The 24,847-nt window shown below is 39.4% G+C and overlaps 1 protein-coding gene across 1 annotated transcript; it reads left to right on the forward strand.

The window, feature by feature from the left end:
- Window positions 1–486: 486 nt before the first annotated feature.
- Rint1 (RAD50 interactor 1) lies at window positions 487–24,482 on the forward strand. Its single transcript, XM_042684741.1, has 15 exons — window positions 487–623; window positions 943–988; window positions 2,935–3,119; window positions 5,616–5,857; window positions 8,279–8,452; window positions 8,556–8,705; window positions 9,262–9,418; window positions 12,096–12,206; window positions 12,288–12,513; window positions 13,286–13,423; window positions 16,346–16,545; window positions 21,112–21,326; window positions 22,551–22,731; window positions 22,811–22,929; window positions 24,271–24,482. The coding sequence occupies exons 1-15, from the start codon at window positions 582–584 to the stop codon at window positions 24,464–24,466; spliced, it is 2,382 nt and encodes a 793-aa protein (XP_042540675.1). The 5' UTR covers window positions 487–581; the 3' UTR covers window positions 24,467–24,482.
- Window positions 24,483–24,847: the final 365 nt, after the last annotated feature.

The raw sequence follows: 24,847 nt of genomic DNA on the forward strand, positions 1-24,847 counted from the left end.
CACGACTGGACCCCCCCCCCCCCCAAAAAAAAAAGAAATACGTAGATGCTGACATTCTTTGGAAATCTCCCATCTAAACTGAATCAAATAACCTTACCTTGAAGCTTCTACTCACTAAGCTTGTTCACATTCACACTATCTGGATATTATCTACTATGTACATACATGTGTATGTATATCCACATATATTATGAAACACATATAATCATATACATATATACATATATAAGATTAAGGTAGAATATAATGGCGTGGTCGAAGGAATATCTTCAAGTGCTATCATTAAGAGATCCAACGAAGCAAGAGGAGCTTTATATAGAGGTCCAGCCATTCTCGCAGGCGCGGGTGAAGGTCGGTCTGAGCTGCTGTTCCTACGCCCTGCCAGCAGGGGCCGCCGCAACGCAGGCCGGCGTCTCAGCGGGTCGGCCTCTCTGAGCCGAGAGAACGGAACCACCGAGACGACCAGAGGAAGTCGAGGTGGCGCTCGATCCGGCAGCCCTGCAGCCTGTGGCTGCCCGCGGCGGATCAGGTCTGCCACGCTGGCTGCGCGGGGTGGGGCGGAGGACTCGCGCGGATGCACGATGCTCCAGGCGGGCGAGATTGGCGAGGCGCCCGCAGCCCTGGTGAGGCGGCCCGGGCGACCCTGGGGGGCGGGTTACGGTGGCCTGGGAAGACGGTGAAGGTGCTTGCCGCGACCCGGGGAGGGAGGGCTAGCCGAGTGGCCCCGGGGAGGTGGCCTCGGTGGCCGGACCAGGTCCCTCCCGACTCCCGGGGGAGGTGTCAGTGTTGGCGCGGAGCTGGCAAGCCTCCTTCGGACCCGCACCTGACAGCTCTGGCCCCCGGGCACCGCGGACCTCCCCCCTCCCGCCGCGGCCGAGGTCCTCGTTCGGTCCAACCGCTCCCGCCGTCTTAATTTGTCGGCCGCGCCTCTTTTCCTTCCAGTGCTGCTCGGAAAGGGGAGACGACCGGAAGAACCTGGAGGAGAAAGGTAAGCCAGCTCCGATCTTCCCCCTAGCTCTGTCTGCCAGCCGGGCACCCTCCCGGGTCTGCCACAGAGATCTTTGCCTGTGCCTATTAGGTGAAATGTCGATGTCTGTGTAGCAGGCTTACATAGTAATAAATGTTGGTTGTTACCATACGCGTGTCTTTACCTTTCTGAAATTGCAAAAGCATGCTTCCCCGCACCCGCACCGAGCACTCTGCTCGTCTGACAGGACGGGGCCAGCGCTAGACCTGCCTGTCGCCTCAATGAAGCCCTAGGAATTGGGAGGAATTACCACTCTGTGAGGGATGATTGCCACTGCTCCCTTTTCTTTCTTTCTTTTTCTTCTTCTTCTTCTTTTCTCGCCTGGCTCCTCACGGACTTTTGACATGAATTTGATTAATTTGTTTTAGGAGAGGAAGGGGAAAAGCAAGAAATAGATCTTCTATGGCTTGAGGATCAGTAGTAGTGGTAAGAGAAAGGGTGCTCACATTAGTTATGTGGCCGTTGGGAGTAAGGCTTGCCCTTAATGTTACTTCAGAAAGAAAGCGCCAATGTGTCCACAGCTCCCACATTCAGCTCCTTTTCTTGACACTTCCAGCTAAACCTCACCCTTCACCTTTACCCTATTTGGATGCCTTGGGAAGTCTGAGGCCTACTGATCGGTTAGTAATCTGAAGTAAAATGATAAATGCAGACAGTCATATCAGGATTTTGTCCTTGTTCCCCAGTGGCTTAGTCAACCATTTTGCAATTAAGAGTGCTTCTTACAGAAAATGAAAAGGAGAGATATAATCTGCCAGCTTACCAATGTGTCATTTTGAAGAATGAAATTTGATTAAAAATGTAGAATGACGCATTTGGTAATTGCATGTAAAGAGTGTAATTTTTTTTGTTCCTGCTACTGGGCTCCACTTCCAGTTTTTTGGTGGCTGATTGGAGATAAGTTTCAGATCTCACCCTCTTGCATAACTAGGATTATAGGTGTGAGCTACTGGTACCTAGCTAATTTTTTTTTTCTTTTTAAAGGTAAGTAAGTAGAATGAGGCAGGAGGATTGAGTTTGAGACCAGCCTGGGTTACTTAGCAAGATATGAGAGAGAAGAGAGAGAGAGAGAGAGTCAGAGTCCTAAACACAACAACCTCATATACTATTACATATTAATGAAGTTTCCAGGCAGATGAACTGATCCTGTTCATAAGTGAAGGAGAATAAAGTCAAGAGTATCTGCCTGAGAGCCAGGAAACATGGATTTTGGTTCCAACCATAACCTTTAAGTGTAGGCTAGGGCAATTGTTATAATTTATCATTTGGAAGTTGAAGAATAGTCTTATGTGTTTTGCTTCTCTTACATACGGTTTGCACAGTCTGTGAATAACCTTAATTCTTGTGAGTCAAATAAAACAAAGGAAAATTTGTTTTCTGAGGGAGAGAGGAAAGAACATACCTGGTACTAAACACACCAGAACATTATATAAAAATGGGACAATATCTGATACTTACATTTTGCCCTTAGGCATATTTTGATTTATGTATTAATATTTTAATTGGAGGGAAACAGTTGTTTTGTAATGAAGCTGATTATGTCCTCATCTTTATTTTCTTAAGACTGCATTTTTGGTAAAGAAACAGGTTCTACAAGCGACGGCTCTAAAGAAAGGTGGTATTGCTCCTCATAGTCTCTGTTTTGTTCCCCACTTTATCCCTCATATACGTACTTTTTTCTTTTTTTAAAAAGTAATTTTTTATTGAGATTAGGTGATTACATAAATTTCACATATTTCATAGTATTGTGGAATAGTGATACTTAGTTAAAGTCACAAATACATTTTGACCTTCACAAGGCAAATTGTCATTATTATGGTCTATAACTTTCAAAAGCAGATAAACTGCCTTGTATATATTTCCTATTTCTTCTAACCTCATAGTATTTGGCATTTTTTAAATTTTAGGTGACATAAATGTTGCATCATGTGTTGGAATTCAACAAGGCAGTGAAGGTACAGATGAAGATAATCTTTGTACTTATGTGTCTGCATTCATAGAAAAGGAAGTTGGAAGTGACATTAAATCTTTAAAGAAACTTGATAAACTCATAGAACAAATGACAGAAAGTAAAATGCAGTTAGAAGAACAGGTAAGTATTAAAGCTCATTGAAATATTATCAATAGTATATTAAGATATGAGCAATTGGTATTATATATGTAGAATTTTAAAGACAGATTATGACAAATAGTTTGATCATTTAAAATGTAACAGTGCTATGTATTTTACAAATGTAAAAGATAAAGTTCCTACTGGTTTGTTTTTTAAAAGTATAACAGCAGCATTTATATAGTTTCTATTTTTTTGTCGGTTGTGGGGCCTGAACTCTGAGCCTGGGCGCCGTCCCTCAGCTATTCATCTCAAGGCTAGCGCTCTACCACTTGAGCCACAGGGCCACTTCTGGCTTTTTCTGCTTAGGTGGTACTGAGGAATCAAACTGAGGGCTTCATGCATGTAAGGCAAGCACTCTACCACTGAGCCACCTTCCCAGCCGTATATAGTTTTTTCATATAATAACTTCTAAAGTGCTTCTGTAAGTAAATAATTTTATGATATACAAAGCCACTGGCCACTATTAAACAATATAGTTCCAGCTTTTTGTAAATAAACACAAGAAGGAAACACAAAAGGAATTATAATATTACATTGATTATTTTTGGGAGTTTGGTTGAAAGACAATTTAACTTCCTTATGTTTATGTATTTTTTTTTTTCTTTTTATAATGTGAAAATAAATTTTAGCCAGAAAGTAAATGGGTCTCAATAGTATCACTAGTCTATTGTCAAAGGTAAAAGGTTTATATTGTGTAAGTCTTAAATTAGGTTGAGCAAACTGGTATGTGGGCATGTTATCACCAGATTTCCTGTTGTCCTGTGTTCTCAGATCCCCACCCTTCACCTTGGCCCTCATGTCTTGCTATCTTTCCACCTCCCCTACTGCTATGCTTGGTGTTTAGCCTGTCCCTGTCAGCCTTTTCCACTTCTGCAAAGCCTTGTGGAGCACATCACACAATCCAGTATGTGGTCTGCCTTCAGCCTCACCTGGCAGCCTTTTGCTGCATCTCCTTCAGCTATCTTCCCAAATTCTCCCTAAAAACACCCGACCTGTATATTCTGTCCTATCCTTTCCCAGACACAAAATGTGGAGCCCATCTAGGATAAATCTATTGAAATTCTACCTGGTATTCCCAATCATCTGTTAACCATTTTTAGCTCCTGACTTAGTAGAGACTAAGGCAGCCCTTACCCCCAAGCCATTTCTGTGCTAGCTCAGTAAACTTGCTTCACTATTAGAATTTTATCCTTTGCTTTTGTAATAGTCCAGTTTCCTTAGTAGGAATTTGCTCTTTCCTTTGGCTGTCAGGATTCTTTTTTTTTTTTTTTTGGGGTCCGGTCGTGGGGCCTGAACTCTGGGCCTGGGCACTGTCCCTCAGCTCTTCAGCTCAAGGCTAGCGCTCTACCACTTGAGCCACAGCACCACTTTTTTTTTTTTTTTTTGCTTATGGGGTGCTGAGGAATCGAACCCAGGGCCTCAGGCATGCAAGGCAAGCGCTCTACCACTGAGCCACCTTCCCAGCCCTGTCAGGATTCTTATAAAAAAAAAAAGATCTTGGCCAGGTGCCAGTGGCTTATGCCTCGAATCCTAGCTACTTAGATGCTGAGATCTGAGGATCACAGTTCAAAGCTAGCCTGGGCTAGCTTTTTTTTTTTTTTTTTTAATTGTGAAAATACCATACAGAGGAGTTACAATTACATGGGCAAGATAATGAGTACATTTCTTATCAAGCATTGTGGGCTAGCTTTATAACCACCAAAAAAGCTGGAAGTAGAATGTGGTCTAGCTGATAGAGTGCTGATCTTGAGTGAAAAAAACTAAGGGACAGAGCCCAGGCCCTGAGTTGAAGCCCTAAGTTCTGGGTATACTCACAACACACACACAAATTGATCTTTGAGCTGGGCATAGTAAGTTCTAGGCCAGCCTGGGTACATAGTGAAACTTTGTCTTAAAAGTGCAAAAATAATGGAAGTAAAATTAAATATATTTTCAAAATGTTTTTGTTATCTGGTTCTAATTTCTAATTTGTCATTTACTCTTTTTTTCATGTGTGTGCACAAGTTTTGGGGCTTAAACTCAGTTTGGGCACTGTTCCTGAACTTCCCTTAGCTTTTTCCATTCAAAACTGGACCTCTATCATTTGAACCATACCTCTAGTTCCAGTTTGCTGGTTAATTGGAGATAAGAATCCCTGTGTTGGTATGCTCAGGCTGGCTAGCCCCTGGAGTGGCTAGGGTTATAGGCATGAGCCACTGACTGTAGGCAGTAGGCACTTCTCTCTCTATAGTCTATCTATCATCTATCTATCTATCTATCTATCTATCTATCTATCTATCTATCTATCTATCTATCTATCTATCTATCTATCTATCTATGCTTCTGTATATATAGCATTGTACATTTGGGTTTAAGTAGCACAGGATGAAGATATCAAACCTATTCCTTTGAAATGTGTATGTGGAAAGTAATGAACTAATAAAAAAGCTTATGGGAATATTTTCTAATTGCTGCTTTTTTTTCTGGTATGTTTAGGTACTTACAATTTCATCAGAAATTCCTAAAAGAATTCAAAGTGCCTTAAAAAATGCAGAAGAATCAAAACAATTTCTTAATCAGTATCTGGAGCAAGAAACACATCTTTTCAGGTCTATTAATAGTCATTTGCTGACTGCACAGCCTTGGATGGATGATCTTGGGGTCATGATTAACCAGATTGAAGAGATTGAACGGCATCTTGCTTACCTTAAATGGATTTCACAAGTTGAAGAACTAAGGTAAAATGGGCCTTTTTATTCTCGTAATTATTATTTTCTTCTGCAGCTGTGTCTTAGGGAGTAGTGTGTATGTGTGCCATTATATAATTGAGTTAATTGAAGATTATAATAATTTTACCAGTTGTAATGAAAATAGCATTATGATAATGATTCTTTTCCCTATTGTGAATAAGTATAAACTTTTCAGGGAGCTTGATTTACATTTAAAAGAAAGTAATCTAAGTAACTTAAAATTTTAAGCCTTAGCGTTTTGTTCTGTACTCAGGGTTGAAAACTATTATTTATAATGCGGAATGAATAAAACAAACCTTCAGTTTGGTATAGGTCTTCTATTGGCATAGGTATTTCTACTTCATGTCTAGAGATTGTCTCTTTTTTTTTTTTTTTTTTTTAGAGATTGTCCCTTAATGAAGTATATTGCTGTCTAGAGTTTGGTGTTTAGTGGAAATTATCAAATAAGGACTGCACAGTAGCTAAGTGCTGGTGGCACATATCTATAATCCTAGGTACCCAAGCAGCTGAGATCTGAGGGTCAGAGTTTGAAGCCAGCAGATTGTGTGGTTTCAGCATCTAAACCCTGAGTTGAAGCCCCAGGACAGGCAAAAAAAAAAGCTTAAGTCACTTTCTGGAATCATAAGTAACACCATAATTTTAGGTACCTACTTTTATATATATATATGTATATATGACTCTTGGATGAATATTCCCCTAATGGTTGCCATCAGCTCCATAGTAAGAGTTAAAACAAAGCATGAGTCAGTATAATTTAGCATGGTACAGTATGCAGGCTCTGAGTTTAAGCTCCAGGACTGGCATCAAAGAAAAAAAAAAGTGTTATTTTCCTTAGGTTTTATGTATTTCTATTTCCAGCTTACTTTTGGGCTTCTGACATTTCTCCTCCAAGTTTCCTTTTAATGCTCCCCTTTTTTTTTTGATTGGTCATGGGGCTTGAACTCTGGGTCTGGGCACTGTCCCTCTGCTCTTCAGCTTCAAGGCTAGCGCTCTATCACTTGAGCCACAGCACCACTTCCTGTTTTCTGAATGGTTTATTGGAGGTAAGAGTCTCATGGACTTGCCTGCTCAGTCTGGCTTTGAACCGCTATGCTCAGATCTCAGCTTCCTGAGTAGCTAGGATTACAGGCATGAGTCACTCTCACCCAGCTCACTGTTAGCTTTTTTGTTCAAGGCTGTTGCTCTGCTACTTGAACCACAGCTCCATTTCTGGCTTTTTGCTGGTTAACTGGAGGTGAAAGTCTTGTGGACTTTTCTGCCTGGGCTGGCTTTGAACCTTGATCCTTGGATCTCAGCTTGCTTGCTCTTTCCTTCCTTCCTTCCTTCCTTCCTTCCTTCCTTCCTTCCTTCCTTCTCTTTCTTGTCTTTCATTCTTTCCTACTTTCCTTCTTTCTTTCCTTTTTGTTTTTCTTTCCTTTTCATTTTGTCAGTTGTGGACTTGAACTCAGGGCCTAGGCTTGTCCCTGAGCCCTTTTTGCTCAAGGCTAGTGCTCTGCCACTTTGAGCCATAGCACCACTTCTGCTTTCTGGTGCTTTATTGGAGATAAGAGTCTCACAGACTTTTCTGCCCTGGCTGGCTTTGAACTGTGATCCTCACATCTCAGCTTCCTGAGTAGCTAGGATTACAAGTGTGAGCCACCAGTGCCTGGCAAGGATCTCCGCTTTCTGAGTAGCTAAAATTACAGGTGTGAGCCACTGGTGCATGGTAATAACTGTGCATTTATTCAACAGTAGTCTTTAATATAGTGCTTAACTTGGAATATATTCTTTGAAGTAGAATCATGTTCTGCTGGGAACAGTAGGTGAAAGTGAAGATTATCCTGCTTGGTCATCCAACACTGTGATGTACTTATAAACTGATTTTCTAAATGGTAAATCCTTTGTACAAGTACTTAAAGATAATAAAAATATGAATATTTTAAAAAGAAAAAGAGCCTAGCACTGGTGGCTCATGCCTATAATCCTAGCTACTCAGGAGGCTGAGATCTGAGATCAAAGTTCAAAGCTAGACTGGGCAGGATTAAAGTCTGTGAGACTCTTATCTTCAATTTACCACGACAAAACTGAAAATGAAGCTGTGGTAGAGCACTAACTTTGAGCAAAGGAGCTCAGGGACAGTGCCCAGGCCTTGAGTTCAAACCCCATGAAAAAAAAGAAAAAAGGAAAAAAAGACATAGAGGACTTCTCTAAATGAAAGCCTAGCAGAAGTGAGTTCTGTTCTATTGGGAGGAGTAGAATGAGGTAGGTAGAGAGGAAGGCATCCTAAGTATGGACCACTGCTCTTAGAAAGATGCTAAGAATTAGAGGACTGCAGGCTCTGAAGTCTTTCACAAGGTGAAAGGAAAACAGTCCCTGAACTTAAAATTATTCTGAAGAAATGATCCTTAAGTTAGTTTGCTTTGTTTGCAGTGATAACATTCAGCAATATTTAATGACCAACAATGTGCCTGAGGCCGCTTCTACCCTGATGGCTATGACAGAACTTGACATCAAGCTTAAAGAATCATCCTGCACTCATCTTCTTGGGTTTGTGAGAGCCACAGTTAAATTCTGGCACAAAATTCTAAAGGACAAGCTTACAAGGTAGGGAGTTCACCCATCTTTCATGTTCATTGCTTTCACGCAGCTAGTTAGTGTTCATTTGATAACATAGTACTGAAACCTATGCCTTTCTTTCCTGTTGCAGTGATTTTGAGGAAGTTTTAGCACAGCTTCACTGGCCATTCACTGCACCCCCCCAATCACAAACTGTTGGCTTCAATCGACCTGCTAGTGCCCCCGAGATGTACAGTAACCTGGAGACATTGTTTTGTCAGCTGCTGAAGCTACAAACCTCGTATCCTTTTTGGAAGGGAAACATAAAAATTTCTTCTTCCTATCCTAGATTTGTGGCTAGGGAATAAAAAGTTTTCAAAGAGGCCAAGTAGCCAAATGAGACTTTTGGGTTGGACTATATTTGTAAATGACCACAGAGTCGGGGAGTGTGCTCTTGTAAAGTGAATTGTGGGTAGGAGGGAGGGCCACCTGCACTGTTTTGAGACATGCAGCTAACCAAGTATGACATCACGTATAGGTCAATAGAACACAAAACAACTGGGAGAAAGCCTTAGTAACAAAGTATTAATTTAACCAAATGATTTCTTGCATTTATCTTCTGTTATTTTAGGAAAGAGATTAATGACATTTTTGTGCATTTTTTACTGGATTCATATTTAATGAAAAGATTACATGTTATATGTGTTATAATCCATACTTAGTATGGATAGACTTACTAGAAAAAATTCTGTGTGTGTATATATACAGTGTACATCTATCTATCTATATGTACACACACACACACACACACACACACACACACTTTTGATTCTTTTTCCTTGACTTGACTATGTCAGAGATGAATTACTTACTGAGCCAAAACAACTCCCAGAAAAATACTCTCTTCCCTTATCCCCTTCTATCATCCTACCTATCCAGATTATGCTGACTCCTCTTCAGAAGAGGTTCAGATATCACTTCAGAGGCAACCGGCAAACTAATGTTATAAGCAAGGTGTGTTTGCCAACTCTTACCCTTGTTTTTTATTTTTATTTCTTGACAGGGTCGAGGCTAGCCTTGAATTCATGATGTAGCCCAGGCTGGCCTTGAACTTGAATTTAGCTCAGAGCTAAATTTGTATTTTGCCATAGCCCTTTATAGATTTAACTGGGGACTAGTGTTGTTATATTGAAAGAATGCTTACCTTTGACATATCATCTAGCCAGTTTCTCAAGTTTATCTTTGATGTGCCCTTTGTGCTGTTAGACTGGTTTCCAATATGTTTTATTTTACAAATTGCTCCTTCTGTCTTATAAATATATTGAAAAGAGAAGTTGAATTCCAAAATATAGAGTATTAGCTTCTGAATAAAGGTGCTAATGCTAAAATGATTTATAACTGGCAAGAGGGAATATGGGGATAAATTATATAAATAGGTATTTTTGTTATTGTTGTTTGGTGCTGCTTTTGGAGCTTAAATTCAGGGCCTGGGTGCTGTCTCTTAGCTTTTTCACCCAAGTCACTCTACCATTTGAGCCACAGCTCCACTCTAGCTTTTTTTGTTTTTGGCAGTTGATTAGAGACTTACAGACTCTTCTGCCCAGGCTGGCTTTAAACTGTAGTCCTCAGATCTCAGCCTTCTGAGTAGCTAGGATTATAAGCGAGAGCCACCAGTGCCTAAATATGTGAACAGTCTCGAGGAAATTATCACCAACATTTTAAAAATGTTTTTTATTTTTATTATAAAGGTGATGTACAAGCTGGGAGCCCATGCCTATAATCCTAGCTACTCAGGAGGCTGAGCTCTGAGGACTACAGTTCAAAACCAGCCAGGGCAGCAATGTCTGTGAGACTTTTTTTTTTTTTTTTTTGGTCAGTTGTGGAGCCTGAACTGTGGGCCTGAGAACTGTCCCTCAGCTCTTCAGCTCAACGCTAGCACTCTACCACTAGAGCCACAGCACCACATCTGACTTTTTCTGCTTTATGTGGTGCTGAGGAATGGACCCAGGGCCTCATGCATGCAAGGCAAGCACTCTACCACTGAGCTACCTTCCCAGCCCCTCTGAGACTCTTATCTCCAATTAACCACCAGAAAACTGGAAGTGGAGCTGTGGCTCAGAGTGGTAGAGTGCTGGCCTTGAACAGAAAAACTCAGGGACAGCACCCAGGCTCTGAGTTCAAGCCCGTGACCAACAAAATAAATAAAAGTTAAAAAAAAAAAAGGTGATATACAAAGGGGTTACAATTACATAAATCAGGTAGAGTACATTTCTTTTTTGGACAATGTCACCCCTTCCCTCCCTTCCTCCCAGTTTTTCCCTCCCATCTCCACCCACAATTTTATAGTTCATTTTCAAAATAGTGTTTAGTGAGTACCACTACTGCATTTGTTTACTCTTTGTCCCTCCATTTCTGTACCCTCCGTTACCCTCCCCAAGACAGATAAATGAACAAACAAGACAGAAAGAAAACTAAAACAGCAACAAAGAATAAACCTCTTGTTTCCATTTCCTGGAGTTCATTTTGATATTTTATATGATCAGATGCACAAAGACATTGCACTTTTGTGTTCCTCTCATAAGAGTATCCTTTGGTCTCACTGTGAATGCCTAGAGAGTCCTGTATAATTTATCATGTCCCTGTGTATTTTAGGTCTAGCTTCCTCATATGAGCGAAAACATGAACCATATTTCTCTCTGAGCTTGGCTTACCTCACTTAACATGATTTGTTCTAGGTTTATCCATTTCCCTGAAAATGACATAATATTCTTTCTAATGGTTGTGTAAAATTCCATTGTGTCACCAACATTTTAAATGAGGGACCATACCAATATAGACTGGCATATTGTTGAGATTTTTAATTTGGCTAAAAATCAGGTCAAATCTTAGTCTTGGAAATGATAAGGAGGCAGCTACTACCTTGCCTATCCTTGAGTTTTTTTACAATTGATGTTATGCATGTAGTAGGGGTTCAATAAATATTTTGGATTGTTAAGTGCCAAATCATATCAGGCATTATGGGTTTTATACAAATGAACTACAGGCATCATAGAATTTTAAAGAAATCAAAGGATAGGTAATTCTGTTTGCATGGAAAGAGCAGAGTGACAATAAATTTGTTTGCACTTTATGGGTGTTCTCTTTTGGATGGGGGATTGGTGTATTGAAGAGTCACTTAGTAGGTGTAGGTGAGACGAAACAATAAGCCTAAAGTTGTACAGAGGCAATGAATATTTGACAGAAGGAAATTGTGAGTTATATTAACTCTTTTTGAAGTGTGGTCCCAGTGGACCTCATACTGTTATCAAACCTAAATTGTGTCACCCCGAGGTTAAAGCCTCCTTTCATTTTTGTATTTCTAATATTTCACATACAGTAGGATTTACCATTTAGTAAATAGATGCTAGATGTTGAACCCAAGCTTTGTGCATGGTAGATAAGTACTCTTAAGACTGAGTGATCTCCTAAGCACCAATATGACATTTAAATTTTATGAATTTATTGACTAATCCACATTGGTGGAATTTGTTGTGGTACATTGACAAACATATGATAAATAAGTCTTCATGAGAATTTAGAGTAGAAATGGTGCTCTTACAGCCAACTTTTAGTGTTGTGTGTTTATAATTAAAGGCGTTTAACTATAACCTAATTAAAATAAGGAATTCAAGCATTTTACTTTCTTCCTTAGCCTGAATGGTACTTGGCTCAGGTTCTTATGTGGATTGGAAACCATACTCACTTTCTGGATGAGAAGATTCAACCAATATTGGACAAAGTAGGCTCTGCAGTAAATGCAAGGGTAAGAGAGTCTTGTGTGTTTCAATTTTATAATTGTACATGTGCTTGTAAATTTATCTTATGTTTATGTATTTTCTTCTAGCTTGAGTTTTCTCGAGGCCTTATGATGCTCGTTCTTGAGAAGTTAGCTTCTGATATCCCTTGTCTACTCTATGATGACAATCTCTTTTGTCATTTGGTGGATGAAGTGCTCTTATTTGAAAGGGAACTACACAGTGTTCATGGCTATCCTGGCACTTTTGCTAGTTGCATGCATATTTTATCAGAGGAAACCTGTTTTCAAAGATGGTTGACTGTGGAGAGAAAATGTAAGTATTCTTGTGGCCATATGGTAGAGATGTCCATATATATGGGTTTTTAAAAATCCTTTTCTGATCTCTTTTGATCAGTTCTGGGTAGGAATTGAAGTTTTAGTGAGTCGCCTTCAAAGATAACTTTGTTTTCTTTTCTTTTCCTGACTTCAATTTTTCCTGGAATTACTTCCTATATATTTCTAGATTGGAATATTGAAGTTAAGAGATTTTACCATGTACTATTTTGTGCTCTTGCTATAATTTCTTGAGATGTATCTTGCTTATCAGTATAACTATTTTGAAGATTTGGGTGAGGGAGAATATAGTATCTTGTTAATTAACTTCCCAAATAGATTATTTTAAATACAGTACAACTAGTGAGAGATTGTGGGTTTGTTTTGTAGAGAAAAGTCATCATTCAGCTGGGCACCAGTGACTTCACACCTGAAATCCTAGCTACTCAGGAGGCTGAGATCTGAGGATTGTGGTTCAAAGCTAGCCTGGGCAGGAAAGTCTGTGAGACTGTCATCTCCAATAAACTCAGAAAAGGCCAGAAGTGGTGCTGTGGCTCAAGTGGTAGAGTGCTAGCCTTCAGCACAAAGAGGCTCAGGGACAGTGCCCAGGCCTGAGTTCAAGCCCTAGGACTGGGGCCGGAGGGGGGGTGGGGGGGGAGGGAGCGGGGCAGGGAGTCATCATTCCTAAAATAAATTATGGATTGGAATGACTATAATTACTCAAGTGACATAATCCTTTTTTAATAAATGTTTTATATATATGTATATGTTAGTTGCTCTTCAAAAAATGGACTCAATGCTTTCATCAGAAGCTGCCTGGGTATCACAATATAAGGATATCACTGATGTGGATGAAATGAAAGTTCCAGACTGTGCAGAAACTTTTATGACTCTACTCTTGGTTATAACTGGTGAGTATAGGGGGCTGGGAAGGTGGCTCAGTGGTAGAGTGCTTGCCTTGCATGCATGAGGCCCTGGGTTCGATTCCTCAGCACCACATAAGCAAAAAGAAAAAAGCCAGAAGTGGCACTGTAGCTCAAGTGGTAGAGTGCTAGCCTTGAGCTGAAGAGCTGAGGGACAGCGCCCAGGCCCAGAGTTAGGCCCCACGACCAGACCCCAAAAAAATAAAAAAATAAAAAATAAAAATAACTGGTGAGTACATATCTTTTAAGTATGTCTTTTTTTTTTAACTCAATATTTCTTTTTTTTTTTTTTTTTTTGTCAGTTGTGGGGCTTGAACTCTGGGCCTGGGCGCTGTCCCTCAGCTCTTCAGCTCAAGGCGAGCACTCTACCACTTGAGCTACAGCGCCACTTCCGATTTTCTGGTGGTTTATTGGAGATAGGAGTCTCACGGTCTCTCCTGCCCGGGCTGGCTTTGAACCGCGATCCTCAGATCTCAGCCTCCTGAGTAGCTAGGATTACAGGCGTGAGCCACCAGCGCCCGGCTATGAACTCAATATTTCTAAAACAAAGACACTTTTAGAAATATTGAGTTCAAAAAAATAACATATAGTGGTTTTAATCTTCAGATTGAGCTTTTATTTTATTAATAATCTAGAACAATATAACTTTTTAAGTTTTTTTTTAAATGTGGGTACTGGGGTTTGAACTCAAGACCTTGTGCTCTTATTTGGCTTTTTTTCCTCAAAGCTGGCCCTCTACTATTTGAGCCACACCTCCATTTCTGGCTTTTTGCTAGTTACTTGGAGATAAGAGCCAGAGCTGGTTTCCAACCCTGATCTTCAGATCAGCCTCCTAAGTAACTAGGATTATAAGCATGAGCCACAAATGCTCATCTAGGAATGTAATTTTATTACTGGAACTCTTGCCATTCAGTTTAAGTGTCTTTAGTAAATGGTGATTAACTTAAATTTTGATTATTTTATATTTTATTTTTAAGAGATAGGGATTTTTCTATGTTTCCCAAACTGGCCTTGAACTCCTGGGCTCAAGTGATCCTCCTGTGTCGGCTCAAGTTACTGGGACTATAGATACATGCCACCATGCTTAGCCCAACCCGAAATTTCAAATATTATTCTCTTGACTTTGATTTATCAAGGATCGCAGGAGAGAATAAAATAATAATTTTCAGAATCATTTCTGAAGACAATTCAAAATTCTGGATGCCTATCTAGACATTTCCTGTCTATAGTTCCACCTGTTTTAAGACGGATGTAATTTGTACTGCAAATAGCAGATTTTTTCCTTAGTTTACCTGTAGAACAGCAAAAAATGATGTGGAGTGCTTTTTCAAAAAATATTTTGTAATAGTCATTTTTTTTAATACTACCTATCATTTTATCTGTTAGGTTTAACATATATATGGGTGGATTTTTTTTTTAATGGGTACTAAGGGTTGATCCCAATGCTTTGTGCATGCTAGGAGTAATAATAGGAATTTTTATCATGCAAAGTTTTTCTGGTTGGAGGGAAGCCTGGCAGCTGCTGGCCCTCGTTTGTATCATCTGAACTGCCCTACTGCAGATCTGCAGGTTCTTATGGTGCCATGGGCCCACACTGACATCACCCTTGGCCTTCTTGAGCCCAATGGTTTTAGACCTGTAGGACAACTTGCAGAAGGGTCATTCCAGCCCAATTGGCCAATAATTCTGTTTTCTTAATAGTAAGAAAAACTATGAAATAAAACACTAAAATAAAAAAAAATTAAGGAAAATTTTTTTGAGGTTTAAATTAAAGGACTTGTGCTTGCTAAGCAGGTTTTCTGCCACTTAAGCCAATATAATTAGCTCTTTTTTGCACTAGGTATAGTCAAAGTAGGGTTTTACTTTTATGTCTGGTCTGGTCTAGACTACAATACTCTCATATTTATTTTTGGTGTGAGACTGGAACTCGAACTTGATACGTACTTGCCACTTTTGCTCATTGGTTACCACTCTACCAACTGAGTCACACCTCCAACCCCTGTAATACTCTGTAATACTCTTGTGTTTCTGTTCATCATTTGGGTGACAGGCATATGCTCAGTGCCTAGCCATTGGTGAATTGGAGTCTTGTGAACTTCTATGAGACTCATCTCCAATAAACCACTAGAAAACTGGAAGTGGTGCTGTGGCTCAAGTGGTAGAACACTCACCTTGAGCTGAAATGCTGAGGGACAGTGCCCAGACCCAGAGTTCAGGCCCCATGACTGACAAAAAAGTCTCATGGACTTTCCTGCCCAGGCTGGCTTTGAACCACAATCCTCAGGTAGCCTCCTGAATAGCTAGGATTACAGGTGTGAGCCACCAGTGCCTGGCTCCATTACCCATTTTCTATTACATATTTTTCTCTGCAACATTTTTCCCCTGAGAAAAATATTTTAGATATTAATTAATTTAGATATTAGTTCTTATGTAACTTATTTAATCTGATTTTCTCTCTCCTTTTTAAAAAATGCCATTTGCGGGCTGGGAAGGTGGCTCAGTGGTAGAGCGCTTGCCTTGCATGCCTGAGGCCCTGGGTTCGATTCCTCAGTACCACATAAGCAAAAAGAAAAAAGCAAGAAGTGGCGCTGTGGCTCAAGTGGTAGAGCGCTAGCCTTGGGCTGAAGAGCTGAGGGACAGCGCCCAGGCCCAGAGTTCAGGCCCTACAACTGGACCCCCCACCCCCCCAAAAAAAATGCCATTTGCTTCTTAAAGAAAGTGAATCATTTATACTGTTTATTGAATCTTAACAAATATGTACACCGCATATAATTAAATTTGGGTTTAGAAATAGACTCAAACTTAGTCAATTTTTTTTTGATAGAGGTAGCAGAATAGTCAGGAAAAAATTTTTAACTGTATCATGGATGCTATCCAAACCTTCATCTGTTTTATTAATTTTCTTCACAGACAGATATAAAAATTTACCCACAGCTTCCCGAAAGCTGCAGTTTCTAGAGTTACAGAAGGACTTAGTAGATGATTTTAGAATCCGATTGACACAGGTGATGAAAGAAGAGACTAGAGCTTCCCTGGGCTTTCGATACTGTGCAATTCTTAATGCTGTGAACTATATCTCAACAGTACTAGCAGACTGGGCTGACAATGTGGTGAGTTCATAAGCTTTTATATTAAGTAATATATTAGTTGTTTGAACTATTCTAGCCTTTTGAAATGTTGACTCTATTGCAAGTGATAGGTGATAGATATATACATATATATTCATATATATTTTTATATATAAGAATGACAATGATATCAAACTTAGAAGATATGATTAAAGCATACGTTTTTCTAAATCAAATCTCAAATAGTTAATCTTGATATTTTAATGGGCTTAATCATCAGAGAACTAGGAACATAGGTCAGTGCTTGCTTGCAGTGAACAAGTTCCTGGGTTTAGTCTCTAGTTCCACAAAAAAGAGGAAAGGGTAAAACCCTTTGTGAATAGTTGTTTATAGAATGAGCCTTTTTTGTCTTTGTACTATATACAGGAAGTATTAGTAATTGACATTACAGAGAAATAATCATTTAACAACGATATAAAAAAATCAATGAGGGAGCTGGGAAGGTGGTTCAGTGGTAGAGCGCTTGCCTTGCATGCATGAGGCCCTGGGTTCGATTCCTCAGCACCACATAAGCAAAAAGCAAAAAGCCGGAAGTGGCACTGTGGCTCCAATGGTAGAGTGCAAGCCTTGAGCTGAAGAGCTGAGGGACAGCGCCCCAGTTCAGGCCCCACGACCGGACCCCCCCCCAAAAAAAAAATCAGTAAACTCCAGATCTTTTTTTGAGGTGGAGGCAGACTTGTTTACCTAACCTGGTTTACTGCAATAAATTAATTAATTTTTAAAAATCTAAGACTTTGAGGAAAGTAAAATAACATTTTATACTTCTTGAAATGACTTCAAATAGGACATATTTTTGAGAACTCTTAACATTTTAATAATTTCATACAGTAAAACATTATTTGTGGGTAGGGATTATTTACGCCTGGCTCAGTGGTGAAACACTGAGCTAACAGCCCTGGTGCCTGCTCCTACCTTCATTTTCTTTTTTTTTTTTGCTGGCACTGGGGTTTGAACTCAGTCTTGCACATTCTACTTGGCTTTTTTGCTCACAGCTGTACTCTACTATTTGAGCCACATCTCTATTGCTGGCTAATTTGTAGTCTCACAGATTTGTCTGCCTGGGCTGGCTATGAACCTCCCTCCCGTCTCAGATCTCAGCTTCCTGAGTAGCTAGTTTTAAAAGAACTTAAAAAAACAAAGCAAATGATAGGGTCTTGCCAATTGGCTATAATGTAAAAGAATTGTAATCCAGGACAGGATTGCATACTTTTATACTAAAATATAAAAGGCTGGTGACTTGAGGTGAAATGGTATGCTTGCCTAGTAAGCATAAGGTCTTGAGTTCAAAACTTCATGCAGCAATAAATAAATAAATATATATATATATATATATATATATATATATATATATATATAAAATCATGTCCCTTTTTAACATGGATTAAAATTTTACTGCAGAGACAAACATTTTTTATTAAACCAAGGAAGATACGGCAATCAGAACTTGGTAATCAATTTTCCAGTATGTACTTCAATCAAAAGTGAAGAAATCTATTTAGCCTTTATAGCCTCAACATAGATTAATTTCTGTAGATATTTTAGATACAGAGCACCTTCCAGACCTGCCTTCTTTGATAGAGTGCCCTCAACTTGGGAATCACTGTTGTATGATTATCTGTAAAGACACAAAAATCTGTTTGGACCGAGTGCTAATGGCTTACACCTGTAATCCTAGCTACTCAGGAGGCTGAGATCATGATTCAAAGCCAGCCCAGGCAGGAAAGTCCATGAGACTCTTATCTCCTATTGACCACCAGAAAATAAGTGGCACTGTGGCTCAAAGTCGTAGAGCACTAGCCTTGAGCAAAAAGAACTCAGGGACAGTGTCCAGGCAGAATTCAAGCCCCAAGACCAACAACAACAGTAAAAATATGCTTGGGTTTATTATGTGTTTTACCAGACAGATTTCATGACAAAAAATACTAACAGAGAACTGAGATGGTGAGAAGATGGCAAACTCTACAGTGAAAATTACTTTGCTGAATAAAGAGGAAAATGACTATGACGATATAAGTGTAAATTATATAATTGCATCATGAATGAAAGTAGGAAAGTAAAACAATAAAACAACCAATTTTAATTAAAGATGTCAAATACCACATCTTAATGCAATAAAATAAAATTAAAAATAAGAAATGAAGTAAATACATCTAAGTATGGACATTTTAAAATAATCATGCCGGGAATAGGAAAAACATGTAGAAATAAGATTATATTTCAATTATGAATTAAGACAAAAATTATATTCTTAACATTTATTATTTCTTACTTCTTCCTTTTCGTCCGTCTGTCCATCCCGCCTGCCTGCCTGCCTGCCTGCCTGCCTGCCTGCCTGCCTGCCTGCCTGCCTGCCTTCTCTCCCTCCCTCCCTCCCGCCTTCCCTTTCCTTTCCTTTCCTTTCCTTCCCTTTCCTTTCCTTTCCTTTCCTTTCCTTTCCTTTCCTTTCCTTTCCTTTCCTTTCCTTTCTCCTTTCCTTTCCTCTTTCCCCTTTCCTTTCCTTTCTTTTCCTTTCCTTTCTCCTTTCCCCTTTCCTTTCCCCTTTCCTTTCCTTTCCCCTTTCCTTTCCCCTTTCCTTTCCCCTTTCCTTTCTCCTTTCCTTTCCTTTCTCCTTTCCTTTCTCCTTTCCTTTCCTCTTTCCCCTTTCCTTTCCTTTCTTTTCCTTTCCTTTCCTTTCCTTTCTCCTTTCCCCTTTCCTTTCTCCTTTCCTTTCCTTTCCCTTCCCTTCCCTTCCCTACCCTTCCTTCGCTTGCTTCCTTCCTTCGCTTCCTTCCTTCGCTTCCTTCCTTTACTTCCTTATTTTGTGCTGGTCCTGGGGCTTTAACTCAAGGCCTAGGCCACTGTCCCTGACCTTTTTTGCTCAAGGCTAGTACTCTACCACTTGAGCCACAGCTCTACTTCTAGCTTTTTATTTTGTTTTGGCAGTTAATTGGAGGTAAGAGTCTCACAGAATTTCTTTCCTGGGATGGCTTCAAACTGAGACCCACAGATCTCAGCCTTCTGAGTAGCTAGGATTATAGGTATGAGCCACCAGTACCTGGTTTATTTTGTGACTACTAATGCATATACAGGAAAATATATTTCTCACTATACCTATTTTACTGTGAATGAAAAAAACAAGATAGTCCTCATCCCAAAAACAGGCAAATAAGCCAAAGCAAGCAGGAAATAGAAGTAAATATGCTAATAACAGACAAGATAAAATCTTGATAAAACACATAGTTTATTCATATCTGGATGCTCGGTCAGACTTCCAGTACTTCCAGTGGTTTGTTATTGTTTATTGTCAGTTGTGGGGCTTAAACTCTGGGTCTAGGCACTGTCCCTGAGCTCTTTTGCCCAAAACTCTACCACTTTGAGCCACAACACCACTTCTGGTTTTCTAGTAGTTATTTGGAGATAAAAGTCTTATGGTCTTTTCTACCTGGGGCGGCTTTGAACTGTGATCCTCAGATCTCAGCCTCTTGAGTAGCTAGGATTAGAGGAATAAGCCACCAGCACCCGGTTTTAAGTGTTTTTTGATAAAGGTATCAGCTAAAATCTGTGTGTATATTATTCTACTGAGCAAGAAAAAAAATAATTTCATAGTAGAATTATGAATGAATTTATCATCATTAAGTCAATTAATCTGCACTCATTCATTTTGTACTTTTGTATTGTGTTTCTAATTTGAGTATTTTATTCTTTCAGCTCCCACACTGCTCCGTTTACTGCTGAGCTTTTTCAATAGTATAAAATTGTCATTCTTGATTCTTATGCCAGTTGATCTAATAAAAGATTCATTCCCAGACAGATTTTAGCTTCAATGAAATTTGTGGAACATCATTAGCTAAGTTGCTTGGTGCTGTAATGTGTTAATAAAGATGAATAATCCATAATCTCTACCTGTACAAACCTTCATATCTAATGCTGTATTAACTGGGCTTTATGTCAACAGAAAACTATGACAATTTCAGAGTTGACCTTTAAAAATGTCCTAGTACATGGTTTTCATGGTGCTAATTCTTTCTTAACATCAAAAGTCCTTGAATCATCTTCGCAATTCTTCAATTTGCAAATGCTTTAAATAAAAACTCATTAAAGGACTTGTATTACACAATTATATAACTAGAAAAAGAGTTCACCTTTTATTCACTTGTCTACTGATAACTATTAGTTATCAGCAAACCTGAACTATCCAGTCATTCAGAATTAGAGTTCTTTAGTTGTAGGTGACAGAAACCCAATTTTGAGTAGATACAAAGTGAAGGAAGTCACCAAGAGCCAAACATTATATGATTTCATTGACTTGAAATGTCCAGGAGAGTTGAGTCTAGAGATGAAGTACGTAGATTGATGATTGCCTAGCGATGTGGAACCAGAGAGAGAACTGGGAGAGGAATAAAGGTGAGGAATTTGGGTGGCAAGAAGTAATGAAAATGTTCTAAACTTGTCATGGATGCACAACTCTGAAAAATATTAAAACCCTGGAATGGAATACTTATTTTTGAACTGTATGGTACATATATATTCTGTTTCAAGATGTCAAAGAAGTGTGTTTTTTGCTTTTAGTTCTTTCTGCAGCTTCAGCAGGCAGCATTGGAAGTTCTGGCAGAGAATAATACCCTCAGTAAACTACAATTGGGACAACTAGCCTCTATGGAGAGTTCTGTCTTTGATGACATGATTAACCTTTTAGAGCGTTTGAAGCATGATATGTTGACCCGTCAAGTCGACTATGTTTTTAGAGAAGTTAAAGATATGGCAAAATTGTATAAGAAAGAAAGGTATGTCCTCTGTATAACTCACCTCTTAACACTAGTTTAGTGAAATTTGAAAGATAGCACATGCTGTCAAATTTCTAATGTGTCTACATAGTTCAGCGTCTGGCCTTTTGCTCTCCAAACTTTGTGCCCTTGCCTCCCACTCAGTGCTAGGGATTAAACCCAATGGATCTTCAGCTGTTTTTACACATCTAAATATGATTTGGGATTGACTAGCCCAACCAGTGACTGATTTTGCAAAACAAGGGGCTCCTTCAGGAAGTATCCTGTGTATGTTTGTACTGTATGATTTATCCCACTATGGTAGTTCTTCTCTGAGGACACCTGTTATGTCTGTCAGAACCTGAACACTCTTGACAGCAGGCAATGGCTATTTCTTCTGTCATGGTCCCTCTACAGAGTTGTATAATCAGTGGGGAGGTGTTATTCCCTGTTGCTTTTGCTGAGAATTCAAAGCATAATATTAGCTTAAGTCTTAACTGTCAAAAATACATTTTTATTTATTTATTTTTAATTTTTAATTTTTTAATTTTTATTTTTTGGGTCCAGTCGTAGAGCATGAACTCTGGGCCTGGGCACTGTCCCTCAGCTCTTCAGCTCAAGGCTAGCTCTCTACCACTTGAGCCACAGCGCCACTTCCGGCTTTTTTCTTTTTGCTTATGTGGTGCTGAGGAATTGAATGCCGGGCCTCATGCATGCAAGGCAAGCACTCTACCACTGAGCCACCTTCCCAGACCACATTTTAACTTTTATAACAATAAATTTATATTTAGTTTAGGGGATCTTTGAGCTATTTATCATCCTCATTGAGTAGAGTATGTATTTTAGAACTAAAATATAAGTTTACTTTCTGAGAGTTTTTAATATGGGATTTTTGTTGTGGTGTTCATGGGGCTTGAACTTAGAATCTGAGTGCTGTTCATGACCTCTTTGCTCATGGCTAGCACTCTACCATTTTGAGCCACAGCACCACTTCTGGCTTTCCAGTAGTTAGTTGGAGATAAGAGTATTGTGGACTTTCCTGCCCAGACTGGCATCAAACCATGATCCTTAGATCTCAGCCTCCCGAATAGCTAGAATTACAGTCGTGAGCCACCAGCTCCTGGCCACACTTTTTTTTTTCTTATTCAAAATTCTCTAGCACAGAAGAGTACGCTTGCCTAAATTTAAAGAATGTTTAAAGTGATACAACCTCTACAGTAAACATGAATGTTTTTGTCTTCACAGATGGCTGTCCTTGCCATCTCAGTCGGAACAGGCAGTGATGTCCCTCTCTAGTTCGGCCTGCCCATTCTTGCTCACACTACGAGACCGTCTGCTTCAGCTGGAGCAGCAGCTTTGTTTCTCCTTATTTAAAACTTTCTGGCAAATGCTTGTGGAGAAGCTGGATGTGTACATCTATCAAGAAGTAAGGGATGGCAGACTGTATTTAGAGGGCGTGGCAATAAAGGCAGCTATCATATGAATTATTCTTTTTTTTTTTTCAGATAATCCTGGCTAATCACTTCAATGAAGGAGGAGCAGCCCAGTTGCAGTTTGATATGACTCGGAATCTTTTTCCTTTGTTTTCCCACTATTGCAAGAGACCAGAAAATTATTTTAAGCAGTAAGCTTTATATTTAACAATTAATATTGATTAGAGGAAGTTGACTCCTTTATAACAGCTCTACAGCTCCACTGATGTACAGCAGATGATTTGATTAAAATTTTAAAGTTCACTATGGGTCTATTATATACGCAGAGCACAGTGGGTAAACCAAAATAATATACATGACTCATCAGTGACCTTAGAAAGTTAATCAAACTTGTTATAAATTATCTAGTGGGCTTTATTTCCTGGCTTTTGGCTTAATGGTCCTGTTTGCTTATTATTAGGAGGATAAATAGAAAATAAAAATGAGTGCAGCTCTTTCATATTGGATAAATATAAGAGATCAGAGATATATTTATTATCTAATAATAGGCCAGGGTACAAGGAAATTAACTTTCTTATTCATTGTAATTATAAATGTATACGAAAAGCCAAATGTTGATGATTCATAGTCTTCTACCCAAGAAGCTGGAACTTGAGGATTGTGGTTTGAAGCTGACCTGGGCAGAAAGGTCTGTGAGACTTACCTCCAATTAACCAGCAAAAAGCCAGAAGTGGAGCTGTGGCTCAATCTGTAGAGTGCCAGCCATGAGATAAAACTTGGAGAACTCAAGACTCTTGAGTTCAAACCCCAGTACCAACACATACACACACAAACACAAATGTATACGAGAATCATTGCAAGGAATATTTTCAGGATTTGTTGATTTAATATGTACTTTCTGTACAGGGTTGTGTGATTCTGAAATATTCCTTGAAAACTTCTGCTGCATAAGATTTGACTGTCCACTATTTTTGAGTTTTCCTTAGTATTGTATCTTTCTACTGCTTTTCATTTTTTTTTTTTTTTGGGGGTCCAGTCATGGGGCCTGAACTCTGGGCCTGGGCACTGTCCCTCAGCTCTTCAACTCAAGGCTAGTGCTCTACCACTTGAGCCACAGCGCCACTTCTTGCTTTTTTCTTTTTGCTTATGTGGTGCTGAGGAATCGAACCCAGGGCCTCTGGCATGCAAAGCAAGCACTCTACCACTGAGCCACCTTCCCAGCCCCTACTGCTTTTCATTTTATCCTTTCTCTCTTCCTATATCCTAATCTATCTAAAGTCATAGCTACTTATTTGAAGTCATAATATATTGAAACTAATGATCCTTTACTTATAGTTGGACTATAAACTTTATGCAGATGGGTGGTTCTCTATATATTTAAAAAGCCAAATAATAAACTCAGAAACAGTTTATACAGAGGACATGTGTCTAGCAATGCAAGGAAGCTACTTAGTTTCTCAAAATGAAGTTGTTCATAATTCGATATTATGGATAATAGATAACTCTTTTCTCTTTTTCTTTTTCCCTAACAGTGTAAAAGAAGCCTGTATTGTTTTGAATTTAAACATTGGTTCTGCACTACTCCTGAAAGATGTACTGCAGTCAGCTTCGGGGCAGCCTCCTGCCACAGCAGCATTGAATGAAGTTGGAATTTACAAACTTGCTCAACAAGATGTTGAGATTCTACTTAACTTGAGGACACACTGGCCTAACACTGGAAAACAATGAGACCTTTAGAAAAGTATTTGATGGCTGTTGGTTTTTTTTTTTTCTTCGTTTTTCTTTTTCGTTTTGCTGGTCTAGGGCTTAAATTCAAGGCCTGAGTTCTGTCCTTAAGCTTTTGTGCTCAAGGCTAGTGCTCTACCCCTTGGGCCACAGCTCCATTTCCTGCTTTTTTTGTAGTCAACTGAAGATGAGTCTCACAGACTTTCCTGCCCAGGCTGGCTTTGAACTGTAATCCTCAATCTCAGCCTCCTGAGTTGTTGGATTACAGGCATGAACCACCAGTACTTGGCAGTTGTTTTTCTAATGAAGAGAAAGCCTGTTGTATTTCAAGTTGTATGATAACATTAAGAATTAATGAAACTGGGGGCTGGGAATATGGCTTAG

This window comes from Dipodomys spectabilis, unplaced genomic scaffold (assembly GCF_019054845.1).
Source record: "Dipodomys spectabilis isolate Male_0828 unplaced genomic scaffold, ASM1905484v1 ptg000089l, whole genome shotgun sequence".
NCBI lineage: Eukaryota > Metazoa > Chordata > Mammalia > Rodentia > Heteromyidae > Dipodomys > Dipodomys spectabilis.